This window comes from Sus scrofa, chromosome 6 (genome assembly GCF_000003025.6).
Source record: "Sus scrofa isolate TJ Tabasco breed Duroc chromosome 6, Sscrofa11.1, whole genome shotgun sequence".
In the NCBI taxonomy this organism is placed as follows: Eukaryota; Metazoa; Chordata; class Mammalia; order Artiodactyla; family Suidae; genus Sus; species Sus scrofa.
Window position 1 is genome coordinate 119,479,229 of NC_010448.4, and position 14,991 is coordinate 119,494,219.

At 40.8% G+C, this 14,991-nt stretch overlaps 1 protein-coding gene across 3 annotated transcripts in view; it reads left to right on the plus strand.

Moving 5' to 3' along the window:
- The window catches only part of GALNT1 (polypeptide N-acetylgalactosaminyltransferase 1), a 198,006-nt gene extending 183,333 nt beyond the window's left edge, over window positions 1-14,673 (plus strand). For all 3 annotated transcript variants that reach the window (XM_021096269.1, XM_021096270.1, XM_003482057.4), the window contains 3 exons: window positions 5,450-5,548; window positions 6,029-6,163; window positions 12,454-14,673. In XM_021096269.1, coding sequence (XP_020951928.1) covers window positions 5,450-5,548; window positions 6,029-6,163; window positions 12,454-12,600 — 381 coding nt within the window. In that variant the 3' untranslated portion in view covers window positions 12,601-14,673. The remainder of the gene's footprint in view (window positions 1-5,449; window positions 5,549-6,028; window positions 6,164-12,453) is intronic.

Genomic DNA, 14,991 nt, shown 5'->3' on the forward strand with positions numbered 1-14,991 from the left:
GATGCTTTATGAATATTAACTCATCTTTCCAACACTGTGAGAGGGGTGCTCTTATCCCCCACTTCACAGATGAGTAAATTAAGGCAAAAATACATGGTTTAAACAGCATGGCTCAGGTCACAGCCACAAAATGGAAGAGATAGGATTTGAACACAGGCATGAAAGCTTGTGCTCCTAACCCACAAGACTCATACTCTTTCTCATATCTAACCAATATTCTCCTTATGGCAGAGAGTGAAAAAGTCAGTCTAGATTCCATAATTGTGGATTCCAAAAATCTTTTAACTGCTTGCATTGTCCACCCAGGTTCTGGTACCAGGTCCTGGCAGAGACTACAGCAGAAACTAAGAAACTTAGGCTCTCGGAGTTCCCATTGTGGCTCAGCAGGTTAAGGACCCGACTTTGTCTCTGTGAGGATGCAGTTCAATCCCTGGTCTTGCTCAGTGGGTTAAGGATCCATTGTTGCTGTAGCTGCAGCTCCAGTTGGACACTTGCCCCAGGAATTTCCATGCAGTGCAGGTTTGGCTATTAAAAAAAAAAAAAAAAGGAAGAAAGAAACTTAGGCTGTAATTTCTTGCCTGCCTAGTTTCCTAGGAATGAGAGCATTCACAGTCATTTTTAACTCATAAGGTCTAAATAATATTTTAGTGACAGCTGTGTACACCTAATTTAAGGAAAGAAAACCAACAGCTGTTGTGGGCCTGCTGGGTTTCGGTTTCTGCTAGGCTTTGCTGTGTTACTCTGAGAGATCTCCGCAAACCTGAGAGAGAATGTTAGCCCTCTTTTACAGATGAGAAAATGAGGTTTTTACGCAGCATTTCCCACTTACTGTCCTAGGGTGCTGATGTGTGCAGTCTCTCAGTGCTGCATAGAAAGGCAAGGGATTGGCAGGAGGGTGGATTTTAAGGCCAAACGTATTTGAGCAATGCTGTTTGTTATATAGTATACTCTCTGTATCATCAGTCCCCAGCCCCTACTAAGAGTCTTAGGGTGTTAAAAGGCTTTGAGAAGTCCTTCAGTAAAGAAACCCTGCTTAAATTTGTGAATCCAGTATTTCCCAGACTTGATCAGAAAATCCTTTTTTTAGTGGCAGATACTGTTATTCAGATCATGGTTTGGGGAACTGCTGTCTTAGAATACTCAACTGCCAAGGTTGCTGCCAGCTCTGTGTGTCCCCACACCCAAGCTCTCACTTGTACCCACTGGTTGCCAGATACCTCAAATGTCAAATGTGTGGCTCTTTCCCTGTGACCACTATAGTTCAGATATTGCTATGATTTTTTTTTTTTTAAGTGTCAGATTTGAGGCAACCAAATCTGGTACCTATTTCCCTCCCAACATGAACATTGAAACAGGTGTCTGTCACCACCATTTCTACCTTCCATATGTCACTAAAAACCTGGTAATTGGTTACATAGCCTTGAAACTGTATGGAATTACAATTTCAAATATCTGATTCAACATTTCTAAAAAATGTTCTTAATTTTTCCATTCTGCAGAGACTCTTCAAATTTAGCTTCCACCAAACAAACCTATTGAATGATCTGCTGCCTCCTGACATCATAAAGGACAAAAATTGTTCCCCAAACTCATCCCTAGTCACCCTGGCTTTTCCTGTCCTCAAAAAATCACCTCGCACACTCTGTAGATGGGGTAGCCCACATGTACTCCTGCAAGGTGGAGGATGCACCCAGAAAGCTGTCTTCTCCAGCAGCTAGCAAGTGAAAAACCAGCCTGGAGAGCACACATCCCCTTCCACTCAAAAATGTCACTTAGGTGTCACACCAAACAGAACCCTCTCTGCCCTGTAATGTTGAAGCCACCCAGGGACCAAAATGTCACAGCTGCCCTTCCTCACCCAACGTGCGGGGGCTTCTCTCCAGTCCTCCCCTGCACTTTAGGGGGGTGCTATCAGGCCCCAGCAGAGGCCCACTCAGGCCCTGACCACCCATCTCAGCTGGGCCACGTCTTGCCCATCAAGGTTCACTGTCACCACAACAGTCGTCAGGAAGCAGAGGTTTCTGATCCTTGGAGAACTCTGCTTTTAACTATTAGTTGTCAGTAGTAAACCTCAAGAGATGGATGCTCAGATCTCTTATGTCAGACAGCAGTCCAGAATTGTTCCTAGGGATAGTATAAGAAGGTATATGCTGTTAAATGTAAAACTAACAGAACAATGCCTAGAGCAGAGTAAGTGTAATTCATATGCTATAATTATTAACAACATCAATGATGGGAACAAAATAGCCAAAGTTGATTTATTAAGAGATAGTTATAGAGTGATCACATTTGGGGAGAATTACATTTTCTAAATTTTGATTCATTTTCAGTTTGGTAAAAGATTAATCAGTTATTTAGCCAAAAGACCATTCCATGTGAGAGAAAAGCTGACAGTAACATCGTTTCTTCTCTAATCATTTCTGTGGCATTTATCACCTTTCTTCAGCAACCTCTATATTATCTATATTTGAAAGAAAAAAAAATGAGAAAAAACTAAGGATTGGGGAGTGTGTAGCTTTTTCCAAAGTATAAGGAATAATTTTTATATAAATAGATAAAAACTCACCAGGTCAGGAGTTCCTGTCGTGCAGTGGAAATGAATCTGATTAGGAACCATGAGGATATGGATTTGATCCCTGGCTTTTCTCAGTGGGTTAAGGATCCAGTGTTGCCATGAGCTGTGGTGTAGGTTGCAGACGTGGCTTGGATCCAGCATTGCTGTGGCTGTGGTATAGGTCAGTGACTACAGCTCCAGTTCACCCCCTAGCCTGGAAACCTCCGTATGCCACCTAGGGGAAAAGGGCCTTGGGATTTCCAGCTTGACTAATTGTACAAATTGTGGGTTTTTTTTTTTTTTTTCCTTTTTTTTGGGGGGGGAGGGCTGCACCCAAAACATATGGAAGTTCCCAGGCTAGGGGTCCAATTGGAGCTGCAGCTGCCAGCCTACACCACAGCCACAGCAACAGGGATCTGAGGCACGTCTGTGACTTAACACCACAGCTCACTGCAGTGCCAGAACCTTAACCTACAGAACAGGGCCAGGGATCAAACCTGCATCCTCATGGAAACTAGTTGGGTTCATTACCTGAGCCACAATAGGAACGCCAAGTTGTGGGATTATTAATACAAATAGGGATATCAGGAGAAGAGGGGAATATTTGGAGAAATGATAATGAGGTTTGTTTTATATATCAATCTTCAAAATAGGAGTGGAGTGGCAGGGGTATATTAAAATGTTCAAGTGGAGTTCCCATTGTGGTTCAGCAGGTTAAAGACCTGACATATTTTCCATGAGGATTTGGGTTTGGTCCCTGTTTTCACTCAGTGGGTAAAGAATCTGGCATTGCCGCAAGCTGTGGTGTGGGTCAAAGATGTGGCTCGGATCCAGTGTTGCCATGACTGTGGCATAGGCCTCAGCTGCAGCTCAGATTCAGCCCTTGGCCTGTGAACTTCCATCTACCACAGATTTGTCTGTAAAAAGAGAAAAAAAAAAGTTCAGGTGAAGAAGTTATTAGCATTAAGGAGTTGGAAAATCCTGTTTTGCAGGAATAGCCAGATGGCGGTGACTACGGTGACTAGCGATAAGGCAGCACTGCAGATTATTTCTCTTTCTGAGGCTGCTACGTGCTGGACTTTGAAATGAACATGCTTACTGTCGTATCCACCCGCAGCAGAGAGCTGACAGTTTCTCCTAGTTACTCTTAGGAAATAGTTGTCAAAGGATTTGGGTGCTTAAACCCAGGTCTGTCTTATGCCAATGCCCTAGTTCTCATTCCTGACCCCCTGAGAATAATACTGGTTTTCATACCTTTGCTATTTTTTTTTTCTGTTTTATTTTCCCACTGTACAGCAAGGGGATCAAGTTATCCTTACATGTATACATTACAATTACATTTTTTCCCCACCCTTATCTTTATAAGAAACAAAAATGCATCTGGGAGTTCCCGTCGTGGCGCAGTGGTTAACGAATCCGACTAGGAACCATGAGGTTGCGGGTTCGGTCCCTGCCTTGCTCAGTGGGTTAACGATCCGGCGTTGCCGTGAGCTGTGGTGTAGGTTGCAGACGCGGCTTGGATCCTGTGTTGCTGTGGCTCTGGCGTAGGCCGGTGGCTACAGCTCCGATTCGACCCCTAGCCTGGGAACCTCCATATGCCGCAGGAGTGGCCCAAGAAATAGCAACAACAAAAGACAAAAAGACAAAAGACCAAAAAAAAAAAAACTAGAAAAAAATGCATCTGGATTTTTTAGTGTCTTATTAAAACAGTGGAATAATATGTAGCCTGTACATCTGTTTATAAGAAATAAATGGATTATCTGTGGTTTTAACTTTACCGCCGCTTTATCACACAAAAGTACTTTTTTTTTTTCTTTCCATCTACATGACGTGACAGATGTAGTCTGTCAGCAATCTCCCTTCTGGCTTACCTGCTAACAATACCACTCATAGGAATAGATTTAGGACTTTGCAAATGTCTATTAATTTTGGCATAGGCTTTTAAAAACTACAGTGGTTCAGAGGAAAAAACAGCAAAGGCCATTGCTTAAAATATTCTTTCTGAGTTCTGTTGTGGCTCCATGGGTCAAGAACCCAGCACAGTGTCCATGAGGATGAGGGTTCAATCTCTGGCCTCACTCTGTAGGTTAAGGATCCAGCATTGCCCCAACCTGCAGCATAGATCACAGATGCAGCTCGGATCCAATGTTGCCATGGCTGTAGTGTAGGCCTGCAGCTGTGGCTCTGATTTGACTACTAGCCTGGGAACTTCCATATGCTGTAGGTGCAGCTGTACAAAGAAAAGAAAAAAGAATTCTTCCTAATTCTGATGGCTGATTTATGTAATTGACAAATATCTAACAAAGGAGTAGTGTTTACACCACACCATACTTAGGCTTTCCATTTAAGCCAAATTCCAGGTTATTTGCTTAGAAAACACCCACCTTGAGTTTCCTAAGATGTCTTCCGAGTAATTATCAAAAGTGATGCCCAGAGTTCCCTTGTGGTGCAGCACACGTCCCTGCTGAGGCATGCATTCAGCCCCTGGCCCAGGAACGTCCACGCACCGTCGGCACGACCAAAAAAAGTAATGCCCCTTAACTGGGTGGTAAACAGTGTCCACAGGGAGTTGTTAAATTGCTCTAAATTATTAGGCAGAATAGAGCTTACTGAACTAAATACAAATTCTAGAACAGCTTGGGGAAAATGAAGGGAGTGAGAACTTAAAAGTTTTCTCCATGAAACATAAGAAGTACATATATAAACAGTAAGACCTTTCTAGACCACAGAATTTTAAATAGCCAGTGATTTCCCCCTCCCCCGCCCCCAACTCCTAGCCCTTACCTCAGAATTAGAGGTTTAGTTGCAGGTTTAGATTGATTTTAACATGAGTGTGCACCTGTGTCTGTCTCGTTAACCTAATTTGTGATGTTTTCATTTTTTACTGTCCCATAGATACGAAATGTGGAAACAAATCAGTGTCTAGATAACATGGCTAGAAAAGAGAATGAAAAAGTTGGGATTTTTAACTGTCACGGTATGGGAGGTAATCAGGTGAGTATTCCCGTAAGGCTTTAAAGAGATAATTTTGGGATTTGTTTTAACCTTCTTTCCTATTTACTTCATAATGTCACTTAGGAAATACCTTCCTGCCCTTAAAGAGAAAATAATAAAGACCTTTAGGAGAATGGAGCCTTCAATGTAATGATTATTTTTAAATGAAACCTTTATAAAAGGCTCCTTGTGAGAAACTGTATTTACTCTCTTGTACAGGAGATTTACTTTATCCTTTTCAGTTAAACAGATGACAGTTCTTGACAGTACACTCAGTGTACAGAGAACTCAAGGTCACTTTTTCTTTCCTCTCTACAAAATCAGTGGTAGCTTTTCTGAGTCATTTATTCTCCATTACACTAATAAAGTGCAAAACACGTGTATGTTGAAATACTCGGTTTTTCCCTCCCAGAGCCTTGGGCTCATGAAACACGTTTGTTTTACTGCAAAAACTTACATGTGTGTATTTTTGTTTTTCAGGTATTCTCATACACTGCCAACAAAGAAATTAGAACAGATGACCTTTGCCTGGATGTCTCCAAACTTAATGGCCCAGTCACAATGCTCAAATGCCACCACCTAAAAGGCAACCAACTTTGGGAGTATGACCCAGTGGTAAGTGATCCAGTTAGATACCGGAATAAAAGATACTGCTTTATATCTAAGAATGAATTTTTATGGAGTCTGCATATGGATCAAATTGTTCTTACACTCCAGAACTTGACAGATGGGAAAAATATAATTAAACATGTTTTAATCTCTCCAGTAATTAAATTAGTGTTGCCTCTGGTACCTGGGTCCTTATTGTTACTACATAGCCGCTCTTCTCTCTGTGGCTCCTCAAGCCCAACAGTCCAGTGTGGGAGTAACGGAGCAGAAATTAAGGTTTTTAAATTACTGAAGTAAACACTTAAGTAAAGGTGAGCTTTAACTAGTGAAATTTCCTGGCTTGTCATGATTTTTCAGTAACACATATAACAAAACTATATTTATCTTTGCTTTCCTCTGGGGTTGCTCCCTCACCCCACCCACTAAACCTGTACTCACACAGAGGTACTTAAAAGATACTGATTCCATCAAAGCATCTCCCAGTAAACTTCCCTCTCCTTATATCTGGCTAACCTCCCAGCTTGTGTTTTTGCTCTGTGGTTCTAGAAGCAGCACCAGCATCTTCTTTCTCTGTTTTTTGTTTTTGTTTTTCTTCTGCTTACAAGCACTAGCTTTTTTCTTCATGTCGGGACAGGCTTTTGTTCGGACTTTATTTTCTGCTTGCTGAACTACTTTCTCCTCTGTTGTATGACTGTAAGTGAATGGCCAGCATTTGTATCTCTGATTCTTCAACTCTGGCTCCTGTCTTGGCCTGGTACTGTTCAGAAACAGCTCCTGAATGCAAAGCCAGGGCATTCTCATCTCTTTTTCTTAACTTCTCTGTAGCACTTACTATTGCCAAGCAGATTATATTTTATTTTATTATTTTTATTTTTTTGCTTTTTTTAAGGGCCATACTCATGGCATATGGAGGTTCCCAAGCTAGGGGTTGAATTGGAGCTACAGCTGCTGGCCACAGCCACGCCAGATCCAAGCCACATCTGCGATCTACACTACATCTCATGGCAATGCCGGATCCTTAACCCACTGAGCTAGGCCAGGGATAGAACCCACAACCTCATGGTTCCTAGTTGGATTCTTTAACTGCTGCGCCATGATGGGAACTCCCAGGTGATATTTTTAAATCCTCTTATCTGTTGCTTTAGATGCATTATTTCTTCTCTTAGCTTTTCCCTGCTTCTTTCACCTGCTTGGCTCACTCTGCTGCTTCATTCTGCCCCTGAAATGGAGATGTCCAAGCCAAGTTGTGACTTTGGCTGTCTTTTCCCCTTATACTCTGTCATATACAAACCCCAGGCTACTCTCATGTTCATCCAGCTCTTCCCTGAACATATCCTATCCTTCCCCACTTTACAGTTAGGATCTTACAGTTCCCTCTGCCAAAAAATCCTGCCTGATCTTGAGGCCCACAATTGACATCATTTGCTTGGATCCCAGCCAGAAAGTAGCTCTCTCTGTCTTAATTTTAATTGTCTCTGACCCCTGTGATGCTATGCTTCTTTGTAGTTATTTTATCTATCAGTCTTTTCTCCATTGTTAAATAGTTAGATCTTGGAGGGCAAAGACCATGTTTTATAAATCCCAAGTCTCCCTTCACAGTGTCCAACTGTAGTAAAAAAATATGGTAAAAGTAAAATGTTTCAATTGGAAACGGCCTGACTTACTCTGTTCCAGGGTTTTCCATGGTGCATCCTATTGCTGTTCATTTTGGGTGTGGCTGCCCCAAAGGGCAGTGCAGGGTATATGGCATCCCTGGCTCCAGACAGAAAATGCCAGTGGCACCCCGCAGTCATTGTGAAACCGGAACGTTTTAAAAATTAAAAAGCCGGGAGTTCCCGTCGTGGCGGCGCAGTGGTTAACAAATCCGAATAAGAACTATGAGGTTGCGGGTTCGATCCCTGCCCTTGCTCAGTGGGTTAACAATCCGGCGTTGCCTTGAGCTGTGGTGTAGGTTGCTGACACGGCTCGGATCCCACGTTGCTGTGGCTCTGGCGTAGGCTGGCGGCTACAGCTCCGATTAGACCCCTAGCCTGGTAACCTCCCATATGCCGCGAGAGTGGCCCAAGAAATGGAAAAAAGACCAAAAAAAAAAAAAAAAATTAAAAAGCCTTCCAATTGTGTGTTCATTGAAAAACGATGATATATTTCATTAGGTAACATAAACCTATTTATAGTAGCATGAAAAAAATAGTGGTTTATTTTTTTCCTAAGTCTGGAGGTACCTGGCTTCTGGTGTGGATTCAGTAAACACAATGTCAGGGATGACATTGTAGCAATGTTCTTAGCTTTTCCTTGTGGCCACTAGAAGGCTGCTGTGGGGCTTACCATCACACCCAACTCAAGGCACGAAGAAGGGAAGAGGCATGTTGTACTCCTCCATGAATTACTCTTTATCAGGAAAGCCAAAGCTTTTCCTAGATCCCCCTCAGCAGACTCTGCTATGTCTCATGGGCCAGAATTTCACAGTACAGTGATCCCCCAGCTGCAAGGGAAGCTGGGAAAACAGGCGTTTGCTTATCCAATCATTATGGTGTGATGTGGCCAGGAGATGGGCCAAAACAGTTATCTTAAAAGTAAATGTTTAATTAGAGATTTAAGGAACTGGAGGTAATTGATTTAGGGTATTTTGAAAGAACTAGTTATGAGTGTCAAGTTTTAAAACCCCTGAAGCACTTGACATATTGCCAGTCTCCCAGAAGCAGACTGCACTCCAAGGTCAAGCCTGGCCTTCAGGATGTTTATTAGGGAGCACCCTTTAGATCAATACCTGTGCAAAGGAAGAGGCACCGGCAGAATTGGGCAGAGAGAGGAGTCAAGCTGTGATGTGGGTCCTGGTGCCTGAGCACAGGGAGCCCTAGACAACCCATCAAGAGTCGTCCTGCCTCCATCAGTTGAAAACCATAATCTATAAAAATAACATTTATGTCAGTAAAGTACAATCTAAACCTAGAGTCATGAAACCTTAATATTTCAAAGAAACCCTAGAAATAAATCCAGGATCTTGTTTAACAGACAAGATTAGGAGATATTAGGAGTTCCTGTCATGGCTCAGTACTTAACAAACCCAACTAGCATCCATGAGGATGCGGGTTCCATCCCTGGCCTCGCTGGGTGGCTTAAGGATTTGGCATTGCCGTGAGCTGCGGCGTAGGTCACAGATGTGGCTCAGATCCCAAGTTGCTGTGGCTGTGGCTGGCAGCTCCGGCTCCCATTTGACCCCTAGCCTGGGAACTTCCATATGTTGAGGGTGCAGTCCTAAGAAGACAAAAAAAAAACAAAACCAAAACAAAACATATTAGACATTGAAGCCCAGAATGGAAGTTAATTGCCCAGGGTCACAGAGCAGGGGCATGATGTCACCAGATCTCAGACAGACCTGGAATTCTTTTTTTTTTTTTTTTTTTAGGGCCGTACCCAAGGCATGTGGAAGTTCCCAGGCTAGGAGTCTAATCGGAGCTGTAGCCGCCAGCCTACGCCAGAGCCACACCAACGTGGGATCTGAGCCACATCTTTGACCTTCACCACAGCTCACAGCAACGCTGGATCCTTAACCCACTGAGTGAGGCCAGGGATCAAACCCTCAACCTAATGGTTCCTAGTCGGATTTGTTAACCACTGAGCCACAATGGGAACTCCAGACCTGGAATTCTTGATCCAGGAGTCTTTGCACAATACCATAGTATCTTTTGTTAAATTTATATATTTTTCCATCTTTAAGTCTTACTTATACTATATATTGCATTGAGTTTGTGATACCAGGCTCTCGTGCTTTGACTACTTATAGCTGTCCTTTCGGGAAGGAACACGTAGATTTTGACACAGTCACATCCTAGAGATTAGGGACAAAGGGCACCAAATTATTTTTTTGAGGTTACAAGTGGACTTTATGCAGTGATAATTGTAGCTTTTATCCCCCCTTTCAAAGGTTACAGTTAGCCATCTCACACTTGTTTTCCTCATTGCTTTAATTATGCTTTTTCTGTGTGGAAACGAGTCAGTGCTGATCAGACCTTCTGCTGAGTACAGTGGCTACAGTCCCCTTGGTGTCACGAGCCACAGAGTTCTGCACCTGCTGTCAGCAGCCAAAGAGCTGTGTCTGGAACAGGGTTCTTCACCAGGGTCCAGGTCTCCGGAAGGGAGGTTAGCCTTCTCAAATTATGGGGATTAGATCTTAAGCTTGAGCAGTCAAATACCCAGCATGGATCAGTAACCTGTGTCTTTGTTATGAGGTTTTTATTTATTTAACTGACATAGTTGATTTTCAATGTTGTAGTTAGTTTCTGGTGTTTAGCAAAGTGACTCAGATACATATATATATATATATATATACACACACACATACATATATATATATTCCCATTAATATTTATTATAAAATATTGAATATTATTCCCATGCTGTATATAGGACCTTGTTGTTTATCATGAGTTTAATGCTTCTAAGTGAAACAATACATTTTTTATTAATTGGGATGTTAAAGATCAATTCCTCAACTAAACTTTTTTTATGTTTAGTTTTCTTTGTTTTTATTAATGCCGACAGTGGGCCTGATAAAGGTGGCCACTCAGAGAAGCTTTGTGGGGCTTTCTGGAATGTTTGAGGGGTTCTTTTGAAAGTACTTTGTTTTTGTCTTACACTTGACGGAAGGCTTTGGCAGCCAGCAGTATGCATAGAGAACCTCCAGCTCTTGAGGCTACCAGACTGTGTTCATGGCTGCTCCAAACATTGTAGGATATCCCAGCGGTGAGTGCCTCTGAGCTGGGCAGCACTTTCTGTACATTATCTTAGTGTTTCCTCACAGCAACTCTGTAAGTACTTTTGTGCCCATTTTATGGAACTGGGGCTTATATTTTTGCTCAGGGGAATGCTGTTGGTATGTGACAAATCTGTAGTTCACTCCAGAAATGTCTGACTTCAAAGCCCATCCCTTCAACACATAAACTACACAGCATCTGCCTAAAAATAAAAACAACCACAGCCATGCTGACGCCTCCAGTTGGGTCTTATGCATTTATAGGATTTAAAGTACCTAATACTGACCCTGAAGTCAGTGCTGGTAGTAAACTGTGACATCTGCAGTGTGCACTGCCTTCTGCCAGCTTCCATTTGAACCACAGTGCAGAAGAAGGAATGACTGAAGTAGTTGTATACAGTCACTAGGTTTGCTTTGTTTGAAGTTCAGATAGGTACAAGAGAGGCCCTATGAAGGAGAAGTGTTGCAGATAAAAGAAGTATGTTAAAATAGTGCCGTGAGTAAAAATGTGTTAATAAACATATTTCACATTTTCTTATAGTTGTATATACACTTACTAGATAATGTTTAATGCAGTTTCCTACACAACTGCTTTGGAGTTCTGCATCTGACCAGAGCTTGAGATCCAATTCCTTGGTATGGTCAGTAGGTGTCTGTTAACTCTCATCTCTCCTGTCCTTTTGACATTGTCCTAAAAATCAACATGACAGCATCAAGTCTAAAATGCAAACAAGCGGGTAGGAAGATACATAATCATATCTATCAGCCACTTATTAAGGACTGTTTTATAAATCTTAAGATTTTGAGTGTTCAAAAAGACCTGAGTGTCTAAGGACTTGAGGCTTGGAATCACAGAATTAATTTGAACAGTCTTTACCACAGGAGAGTGAAGCAGTTTTGAAATAGCTTTTTGAAAATGGGTTGAGGATCCTAAATTAGGAATCACTAATCTGATCATTTTTTTGTAGGAAGCTGAAGCACAAAAAAGTGAAATTTCTCACAGTATTACAGAGCTTATGTCAGAATTGGCACTTAGAATTTAGGTCATCTTACTATACCTACAGTGTAACCCTAACTCAGTGCCTTTCTCTCCCCACATTGCCCTTAAATACTTATTCTTTCTTTTTTGTTTTTTTAGGGCTGCACACATGGCATATGGAAGTTCCCAGGCTAGGGGTCGAATTGGAGCTGTAGCCACTAGCCTATACCACAGCCACAGCAACACAGGATCTGAGCCATGTCTGCATCCTATACCGCAGCTCAGGGCCACACCAGATCCTTAACCCACTGAGTGAGGCCAGGGATCGAACCTGAGTCCTCATGGATACTAGTCAGATTTCGTTTCTGCTGAGCCACAACGGGAACTCCTTAAATGATGTCTTTACAAAACAAAGACACATTTCTCCCTTATCTTAAATAATTCATAATGCAAAAACAAAAACCTTTTCTACAAAGGAATTCTATAATCACCAAAAATGATGATTGAGCTGTTTTGGTTTTCTTTTCTACTTTCACATTAAGACTTTTTTCCTGTTACTTTCAGAAGTTAACCCTGCAGCATGTGAACAGTAATCAGTGCCTGGACAAAGCCACAGAAGAGGATAGCCAGGTGCCCAGCATTAGAGACTGCAGTGGAAGCCGGTCCCAGCAGTGGCTTCTTCGAAACGTCACCCTTCCAGAAATATTCTGAGACCAAATTTACAGAAAAAAAAGAAGAAAATTTGGATTGACTGGGCTACCTCAGCATACATTTCTGCCACATTCTTAAATAGCAAAAAAGGAAAGTACTTTCCTCCTGCAGGATGAAGGTTTATCAGCCATTAAAACTTAGACTGCTCTCGCTTTCACTCGCTGTGAACCAGCCTGCCTGTCCAAGGACGTGGAACTACACAGTAGCGAGACTGCACACCGATGTTTACAAGATTGAAAATGTCTTTCATCAAGAATCATTGCAAAGAATACACAGACAGTGAAACAACCTACGAAACGTGCTTTCCGGAGAGCCACACCTTTTATGGTTTGCTTGCACATCAGTACTTTCTGCTGATTGTGCTGGTGTAATGAAGAGACGTCCAAGGTGTTTTTTTCTGATTAGAACTGGTAGCCAGTATATTAAATATTGATGTAATAAATGAAAAAGAACTGGAACCAGATTCAGAATCATGAAAACATTTTTACAACAATTTAAAAAACTATATTAAACAGGGTTTAAAGGAAATTAAAACAGAACTATGAGAAGTACAATTTGTTATAGTATAGTATTAAATTTCTATATAGATTTTATACCTCAGTGGGGAAAAATAACTGATTCCAATGACATTCATTTTGTTTTCATCTGTGATAGTCATGGATGCTTTTTTTTTTTCCTTGGGGTGCTGAAATTGAGCTGAAAAAAAAAAATGGCTCTTTGAACGTAGTTTTAATTGCTTTCTACAATCTTTTTAATTTGGTTTGTGGGCTGCTGGAATTGTAATTTTTAATTGCCTTCAAAAATGGAGATTTAAATAATGTCTGGTCTCACTGAATGAGTTAGATATCTCAGTTGCTCTTGGGTCAACTGGCTTATAGACGTGCTCTCTTTCACACAACACATACACACACACAAACACACATTTCTTATTAGATTTTCAACTTTATAACTTGGTTCCACTGATTACGCTTAATACCCAAGATTCATACTACTGTACTACAGATTTATTTTCACAGCAATAAATCTTCTGTTGTTTATGATTCCATTCAACAAAAGGCCTACAGAAGTGAATCATTAATTGGTTATTTGGAGATGATACATTTGATGATTTTTTTTTTGGAAAACTTTTTTCACTCCATACTCAGATGTGCTTCATTGTCAAGTGCATATTTAGATTAGGTTCTTGAATTGTAATGTTGATCTGCTGCTTTTTTTTTTTTAATAAAATTTGACTGAAAATGTTTAATTGGCATTTTTTAATGAGTTAGCCAAAGAAGTGCAGCTCTTATTCTACATCATTAGTCCTGCATTTCTTCCCTAAATTCCATTTAGGTTAAATGGACTTTCTTTTTCTGATTTTTTTTAACACCACAAGATAACCTGAGTATTGATTAAAAGTTGAGCATGAATTAATGTTTTAATGTCACAGAAAATCTCATTGTGACATTTTTCCTGATCTGTGGAGAAATCCATTGGCAAAAGTGCATATATTTTCTTGTTTATTTGTAAGATTATATTTAATGATATTCTTTTCTTCATCAAATACTCACTGCAGGCAGTGCTATTTCTGTGCCTAAGAATGTTTCTGAACGTTGCATCATTAATGATACTTGCCAAGTTGAGTGTACAGAAGGTTTCTCATATCCTATTCAAGTTAATATCAAGCACATGTTGATGCTTTAGGGTGAGGCTGTAGTACAGAATACATAAACTTTTCCCCCAGGAAATCTGAGTCAAAGCAGGTGTCAGATGGGATTTTTTTTTCCTACTCCATGAGCTGTGTTAATTCTCTATCTTTGGTAGGTTTAATGCTTGAATAAATCAGGTATCTAATCAATAAATTATTTTCATGCTCAGAATGTCAGGTTTTTGTACTCTAGTGTAGTTTGGTCTTATTCTTTACTGTAAGAAAGCTTAACAGCAATGTGATTCAAGGTTTTGTGTTTCTTAAGAGGGGGGTGTGCGTGACTTAATTCATGGGTACTTTTAGAACCTGATAGATAATCCCACTGCCTTTATTTTTCTAATTAAAGAATTCCTAAATACTTTGAAAATATAAAACATTCCTGAATAGTTGTGCCTTACATTGGTTTTATTTAAAGTTAAAATGGATTCCTGTTCTTTATACTACTTATAGATGAGGCAATGTGCCAATCACTTTTGCAAATAAAATTGGGAAGAAAAGGATGAATGAAAAAGCAAAGGATGAAAAGATGAAATTATTACTTGATCAGTGAATAATTCGTCAATGTGACAATTAAGGATAATCTGAACCTCACAAGTCCATTCACCCTACTCCAGTCCCAACCCACTTGGATATGTTTCACTGATCTAATTAGGATTCTTGAAAAATAGTACTTTGATCACCATTCTGCAAATAAAAGGCAGCAT